General features: G+C 34.6%; 1 protein-coding gene across 1 annotated transcript; it reads left to right on the top strand.

Moving 5' to 3' along the window:
* The first annotated feature begins 5,648 nt into the window (after positions 1–5,648).
* On the top strand, positions 5,649–7,986 carry LOC131932916 (uncharacterized). The gene is made up of 6 exons (XM_059289808.1): positions 5,649–5,823; positions 6,214–6,324; positions 6,640–6,768; positions 6,935–7,045; positions 7,312–7,373; positions 7,851–7,986. Exons 2-6 carry the CDS (start codon positions 6,310–6,312, stop codon positions 7,984–7,986), a joined length of 453 nt encoding a protein of 150 aa, XP_059145791.1. The 5' UTR covers positions 5,649–5,823; positions 6,214–6,309.
* The last annotated feature ends 379 nt before the right edge of the window (positions 7,987–8,365 follow it).

Raw genomic sequence — 8,365 nt, 5'->3', positions numbered from 1 at the left:
ACAACCCCCTCAAAATTGCAGTTGAATTTATCTTAAAATACGATATTTTTCCAAAATCTTGTCTGAACTATGTTTTCTAAATCGCGAAATCTATCATTGCTTTTACATAATGCAAAATTGTGACGTCACACCATCTGAACCCCCCCTCCCCTCATCACACACCGTCACAAAATTACGGACCCTCCCCCCTCCCCCTATGAGTGTGACGTCATTTATGGACGACCCCTGAGTATATAGACCTTCCCCTCTCTTCCCCACCGCATACTGGATTTCTTTTTTTTTATTTTTTTTATTAACACGTTTTTTGTTTTTCTTAACTCAGCTTCGCGTTTGTTTGTTGTTAAAATTGACAACGAAAATTAGCCCACTTCTGATTGCTCTAGAGATCTGAAATTTGGCATGCAGGCTATTTTCGCCTAACAATTTCAGATACAATCATAAAAACTAGCAATTAGAGACCTAAATTAGCTTAATTAAATTACGCCCCTAGGACCCTAAAATTGAGGACATGATTTCTCAAAAACCGCATGTAAATTTATAAAGTACTAATAATATCCCGCACTTTTATACACATTTTATTAGGCGTTCACTTGGTGTGGGACGGAGTGGTCTAGCGGTAGAGAGCTGGACTGCTAACCCGTTAGTCCCGAGTGCAAGTCAGTAGACCGTCCCTGAGTCCACCCAACTCTGATGGGTACCTAACTCCTGTTAGGGAAAGTAAAGGCGGCTGGGCATAGTACTGACCACACTATCTCTTCATATGCCGAGGTCACAGAAACAAGTGAACTCTACTTCACTTGCCCCATAGACCGTCAGGTTTGAAAGAGAAACTTTTCACTTGGTGTGCAATTCTTTTTTTTATTACCACGTTTTTTAAAAATGTTTTACAGTATTTAAAAACACTTAGTCAAGTCATACTTAATCAAGTCATTAGATAAAGTAGAAAATAAACTATATAAAAAACTTTTTAAAAACCACGTTTTTCATGTGTAGCAACGGACTAAAAAGGAGAAAATAAAATACTTAAAAAAAACTTTTTAAAAAACCACGTTTTTCTTGTGGACTAAAAAGTAGAAAATAAATTTTTCTTCCGACCCTAGGGGATCTACCGATGACTGCTCGTAGATTTTGTGCTTCCTCGAGCTGTGCAGGTTCTTGTGATGACTGTTCATACATTTGATGACAAAAAACGTGGGTCGGGCAGATTTATGATTAAAGCGAAAACGTACCCACGTTTTTTGTCATCAAATGTATGAACAGTCATCACAAGAACCTGCACAGCTCGAGGAAGCACAAAATCTACGAGCAGTCATTGGTAGATCCCCTAGGGTCGGAAGAAAAATTTATTTTCTACTTTTTAGTCCACAAGAAAAACGTGGTTTTTTAAAAAGTTTTTTTAAAGTATTTTATTTAAAATTATTAACGGGGTAGGGGTAAAAAAAAAATGCAAAGTTTGATTCAATTTGGTGGCACTGAAACAACGAAGCTATTTCTTTAATAGTAAAAAATAAATTGTATAGGATATATGTATTCTGTAATGTGATTTCTTAATTAATTAGCTAATTAATTATCGCTAAAGTAATATTTTTTAGTTTATCTATCTATCTATATATATAATTCTCCTCTTCGAGCCGTTAGAAAACAAGCTGCAAACGCTCTCCCTACCTCCCCACCCCTACATGGTTTTAGTGAGCTGTGTTCACTCTAAATGTTTACAAGCAGAGCCAACGATTTTAAACGTAGGGGGGGGGGGGGGGGGAGGGGGGGGGGGGAAGGAAGGGGGGGGTTATGGTCCTTAACGAGCTACTTATAGTGTTTTAAAGAAATATTTTCAGTGTCAGCGTTGGTACTGTCGAATTCACAAATTATGAATGATTGAAAATTAGAAACAACTAAATAGCGGCGTATGTTATGCCGCGGGCCGGCTCGTATATATATAATTCTCTTCTGGGAGCCGTTAGAAAACAAGCTGCAAACGCCTCCTTGCAGTCCCCTCTCTTTCTCTCTATCACTATCACTACCACCCCCATCCCCACATTGTCTGGTGAGCTGTGGTCACGCTAAATGTTTACAAAGCTAAATGTTTACAAATCGTAGAGCCGTAGAGCCGGGTTTCTATTAGGGGCAGATAATTTAGTTCGATTTTAAACTTACAGGAGGTAACTAAGAAATAACTAAGAGGAGGCTGCTTTCACGGGGGAGGGGGGGGGGGTAGGGTCGGGGTTAGGGGAAAAGGGGGGGGGGGGAGTTAGTGTTTTAAAGCAAATATTTTCAGTGGCAGCATTGGTACTGTCGAATTCACAAATTATGAATTACTGAAAAGTAGAAAATAAAACAACAAAATAGCGGCGTATGATACGCTGCGGGTCGGCTCGTTAGTTTATATTTGTTAAGGCACGACACACTACCATGCGTGTGTGGTATGGTGGTTTGACCTATTAAATATATTATTTTTTTGAGTGTATAATTAAATCAATGCACACCGGGGATTCGTTTTGCCAGGGAAATGATGACAAAAAAAAATCGTCGTCGGCGGTAATAATACAAAATTTGACACAATACAGAACATATGTTTGCGACGGCAGCGGCTTAGAGCACGGTGATGTTCACAGACGATTTATCTGGCGGTTTCGAACTGAGTGGTATTCTAAGTCGACACAAAAGATGGGGAAGTTGACAAATCATCAGTAGGCCTGTGTCTAATGACGGAATTTTTTTTAACAATACAAACGAAACGTCTTTGAAATCTGCATTAAATATCACTGTAAATCGGTGCGGTAAAATTTTCGCAAATATCTTCGCAATTTTCCACCATCCATGATCCAGCGCCAGTATCGAGTGGTGGTAATTTGTGAGGGAAAAATGTCAAGTGACCGACGGTTATCGCGCCCTTCTCGCAAATTACCGCCTCGCCAATTCGCGTCTCGCAGTTTACCAACAACAGCACTACGTAAGCTTGCTAAGTCACATGCTTGAGGTGATTTTGGTTTTAGTTTCGGTTTAGAGAAACAGACTAGGCCTACACTATCAACCAAGCGCCCGTTGTATTTCTCCCTCAATGGGCCCGTTGCGAGCTTAGTTTACTAAACTGATTGTGCGAAATAAAGAGCTTTATGTACGTACCCTGGTACAGCTTAATATTTGACTAAAATAAACGCGGAAGCTAAATGTATAGCTTAATATAGGAATCATACGCATTTCATAGACCAATAACACGCATTAGGGTCGTCCATAAATGACGTCACAAAAAAAAAATTAAATATAATTTTTTTTTTGGGGGGGGGGGGGGGGTTGTAGGCTTAGGTGTAACGGAGGGAGGGATGGAGAGGTAATTAAAACTCGTCATTTATGGATGACCCCAATAGTGTTACATGGGGTATGTGGAAGGATGATGGTGTATTTCTATGTTATATGCCTAATGACGATGTCTTTCAATTTTTTAATTATAATATTTTTTTCATTGTTTTCACATACAGTGACTTAGACTGTGCAGATGAAAAGGTTAACTCAGCTGACTTATTATATGGGCTACAGAGATTTGTTTTTTAATTGTGGAATGTAGATAATGTGACAAAATATCGAAACATCAATTTAGTAATAGCGGTCATCGACGTTGTCAAATCGTATTGGTAATTGATTCAATATTTTAAAAAAAAGTCCGTTGATAAATATCAACGAGTTTCGCGTTAAGTTACAGAAAGTGGTAAGTGTAAGAAACCAATAGAAAAAACATCGAAGAGTACTGCCTTGATAAAAACAGTAGGGCTTATTTGTGGTACTAAAGTTCTTACATTTCAAAGAAAAAAAACAACTTAGTATTGCTTAACGATTTCACACAATCAGACACGGCTTACGGACTTACGTGGCCTATAACAACGTGTATCGTCTCTTTTAAGCCCTTATCTCCCAATTATAATTATGTTGAAGTACTCTCTCATTATCTTTGGGTCACCTCTTTAGGCGGAGACATTTTTTTCTCGCATGCCCATACAGGATGACCTAGAATTTACTAGAAAATATAAATACATACTGACGAAATAATACTGAAAGCCAGGGATGGGAGTAGGACAGTATAAAACAGCATGCAGCAACAGTAGAGGGGACAGACGACGTACACGGATGTGATAGGTAAACACATGTTACACATTTAAGGTAATACCTGGATCATTGTTTCTTACACATAAATAAATATAGAGTGTACTATAAATAAAGATATATATATATATATATATATATATATATATATATATATATATATATATATATATATATATATATATATATATATATATATATATATATATATATATATATAATCTTCACTTTTATTAAATGTTTCGCGAACTGCATCTTCGTGTGTGTATCTCTGAGTATATACATGAACACGGCGGTGTGTTAATAATAAAAAATAGAATCCTACGCAAAATGTAAAAAACACAGTACCCATTCATGCAATGTTGTCAAAGGAATTACTGACACACGGGGCACACCAAGATAAGAGTCCCTTCGATAGCCCCCCCCCCTACCTCCTTCTAAAATGATATCATTATTAAATTCCACCCCCCCCCCCCCAGAGATTACGCATAACACTTGTTCTGTAGAAAATTTAAGAAAATATTCAATCTGGGGAAAAAAAGAAACCTTTGTTTTAAAATATGTTACTTCTAATATCCTATACCGTCCCTCTCTACCTACACAGTTTACCCCCCCCCCCTTCCCCTGAGTTTCGTCAATTTTAAGTGGGTCAAGGCATAAACATGCAGCACAATCAATATAAGAAATGCAACCTGGCATTTTTCTCCGGGGAGGGAGGGGGGGCTTTAAACTCTATGGGGACGCACTTATTGTATCATGTAACTTATGTAGCAGACAGACAACACAATTAGTTGACCACAATCCTTGTAAAGCTAGAAATACATACATCTTTTTCTATCTTTTAACAGAAGCTCATGGACGCTATATGTGGAAAAGAATTTCTTTGGGTATAAACTATTATTTTACCTAAAACATTAACAAAGTAAATAGATTATGTTGTAACACTGAGTAAATATGCTTTCACTATCTAATAAGAAGATTCAGATCGGGGGGAGAAGGGAATGGATAAGAACATTTAAAAGAAAGAATATATTTACCTCCCTTGATCAATCGATAACAGCCGACCGCAAATATCTACAATAAGTCTACATTCACTGTCGTCGACTAGGGTGGGGAATTAGTAAAAAAAATGTGTAGAGCTAGATTCTAAATTAAAGTAATAATTCTTCAGTGTAAATCCACACCTGTTGTTTCATTAAACCCAAAAGCCGCGGACAAGAGCTTTCCAGGCGACTCAGCAATGAGCTAATTTCTCAACCTGCCCACGGTGATAACATTCTTCTTGGGGGTTCTCCTCCAGTTCAGGTCACTAAGCCGAAGATGCTCTACTCTAAATAACTCAGTAAATTTATTTAATAAAAAATAGGCCGCTAGGGGCCTATAGGCCCTACGGAACAGTGATGAACAGCAAATTAATTGACTAGAGTTGTCGGTCTTTAGGATACATTTTTGTTTACTATTTAGTATTTAGGCTACACAATCACACCAACTTTAAGTATTTAAAAAAAATTGTAATAGCGGGAAAAAAACATTAAATTTTTGTTTCAGGACAGAAACTTAACGTGGACCAATAACTCCTGGCCACAGTTCACGGAATGTTTCCAGAACACAGTCTTAGTATGGGTCTGTTTCGGCTGGATTCTCCTCACGGCGCCCTTCTATGCTGCCCATTTGATTTCCATCCAAAAAGTAAACCGCCCTTTCGGTTGGCTGTTTCTAAGCAAGCTCGTGAGTTGTTTTTTTTTTAAAATGTATACTTTAAAAAAAAAAGGGATTTAACACAAAACAGTTTTTAATATTTAAAAAAAAAGTCCAGTGGTGTATATTTTCGATCTATTTTAGTATGTAGATCTATCATTGTATGTATTATGTAAGTAAAACAACGGAAACCAATAAAGAATCTGGTATTTTTATATAAAGTGTTTTTTATTTTTAATTTATTTATTGGATTATTGTACTAATAGTAAGTACTATTCATTTGTTTTTTAACAGTTCTGTTTCAGAAATAATAATTAATATGACTATGACTATGAGAGAGTCATTTTTTTTTATCAACAATGAATTTATGCATGTTTCAATTATTATGCAAAATGGTTTTCTAATAATTTTGTTTTTTAGTTTCTCAGTGTTTTTCTGGCTGTTTTGAAAATTTCGGATTCAGTCCTTAAATTGGAATCACAGACACTCTACACAACTGTATTACCTCCCTTATTTATGGTACTCGCTATGGTAAATATTACCTTTATTTTATTTATAGTAAATTCCCCTCATGCAACAAGTAAGATTAACTCTTCCTTACTTATGATTGAGTTTAGAATGGATTGTGATATTTTCATAGAAAAACTTTTAAAATTTTGAAATGTTAGCCTATTTAACACTTTTTAAATTTTGAAGTTAATAATAATTTCATGGTATATGGAACACATACAAATTATGTCCCCTGTTTGTGCAAAATGCTCTCTCAAAAAATAATTTTGATTCTGAACTCTGTTGAAGAATTTAGTTTTCTCACAATTATTAAAATTAAACAATATATTTTCCCAGAGTCTTCATTGCTACTTGGCCTACCTGGAGTGGTCAAGAAATGTAGTGCGGTCACCTATTTTATTTTTCTTCTGGGTTCTTGTTGCTGTCATCAAGTTGATTTACTTTTACCATTCTATAATGTTGCAGGTATAGCTTAAGGTTTCCACAAATTTTATCTCATCCATTATTACTTTAAAAAACTAATTCCAAACATGTTATTTTTTTTCCATTTTATTTAATTCAATTTTTACATTATAAAAACAATATCAAAATTGATCACTTTGTTTCACCACATATTTTTTTTCTTTTTCAGGAATATACTCTTAGCAAAGTAAATTTTGGGTTGTTGTCAGTCAAGTTTTTTATTTCAATATCTGTTGTGATTATCTATTGCTTTTCTGATTATCATGGGGAAAAAGTAAAGGTAAATCATGCTGTAAAATGCTTATTATGTTTTTTGTAATTACTTAAAATAATTGCTAGATATTGGAATAACAATATTGATTATATATGTTGGGGGTGAACCAAGATGTTGTTATTGTTCACTTCATCCAGGCATCTTTGTTGGGACAAGGAGCTTTATAAAACCAGAACAAATGGGATAGGCTACTAGCCAAATTATGTAAAACAAACATCATCTACATCTTTACTGTAGTTTCTCTAATTAGTTTTTTTTTCTTTGCTCATTAGGAACGAAACCCAGAGATGTTATCGCCTCTTTTGTCTTGGGTAACTTTGGCTTGGTTTGAAAGGTAGGCCTACAATAAATTATTTCACGAAATACATGCATCCTTTGTGGGTGTTTAAGGATTAAATTTGGATGATCTAGTAATTCAGTATTAGAACTTTAGTTTTTAGAATAGCATACCTAGGCTACACATCTTAAGTTTAAAATTCCCCAAGCTTACCTAAAACTTCAATAAGGTATTTTATAATTAACATTTAAACAATAAGTCTGACACAACAGGTAAAATAATTAAGAACTAATAAAAGCTGAAATTTATTGAACAATAACGCATTCATCAATTTTAATACAGTGATTTAAAGTTTAAAAAATTGTACATCATAAAAAAACTTTGCTATTGTTTGTTAAACTTTTCTCTTTTAGATAAATTGTTGTTTATATTTATAATACATTATTTTTACAGTAAAAATAAGAATTAAATAAAATTTCCGTATTTTTAAAAATAAGCAACTTATGACCAGTTAGTTATTTGTGTTGTTCACAGTTTTGTGCTCAGAGGATGTAGAACTCCTATTAAAGATGAAAATGTGTATGAACTTAACCCTAGAGATAAAGCTGAGAAGGCATTCAAAAGGTTGTGTGGAGTTTGGAATCAGGAAGTTCAAAGTTTACACAGGTAAATCTTAAAATAACGTTCAGCTGAAACGTGTATTCATATTATAGATCTATACATTTGTAAAATTGCAGATTTTATTGATGTTACTTCATTAAAAGTATGATAAGAATATTCAGAACTGAACTAAGTTGTTATCAATTATAGCTTTAATATATATGTACTAGTTTTCTGTTTGTATTATATTAATATTTATACAGTAAAAAAATAATTATCAATCAGTAGGCCTATAATGTAGTACTTCAATAGAGAGGTTATAGAAAAAATAAATATTGTTATATACAGAAATAATATAGGGCCATGTAGCATTATGAGCCTGTATGGTTGTTTGTGTGTGCCTGTGTGTTGAAGCAACTGTTTCATTAATAGTATAATACTTACAGATT

This window comes from Physella acuta, unplaced genomic scaffold (genome assembly GCF_028476545.2).
Source record: "Physella acuta isolate Inbredline_101_S28 unplaced genomic scaffold, ASM2847654v3 ptg002316l, whole genome shotgun sequence".
NCBI lineage: Eukaryota > Metazoa > Mollusca > Gastropoda > Physidae > Physella > Physella acuta.
The sequence above is the reverse complement of the archived record's forward strand: the minus strand, read 5'-3'. Positions and strand labels throughout refer to the sequence as shown.

Bases quoted from the DNA above. Each gene is read 5' to 3' on its own strand.
- LOC131932916 (XM_059289808.1), top strand. The intron at 6,769-6,934 runs GTATAGCTTAAG...TTTCTTTTTCAG, and splicing joins ACCATTCTATAATGTTGCAG to GAATATACTCTTAGCAAAGT. The intron at 7,046-7,311 runs GTAAATCATGCT...TTTGCTCATTAG, and splicing joins ATCATGGGGAAAAAGTAAAG to GAACGAAACCCAGAGATGTT.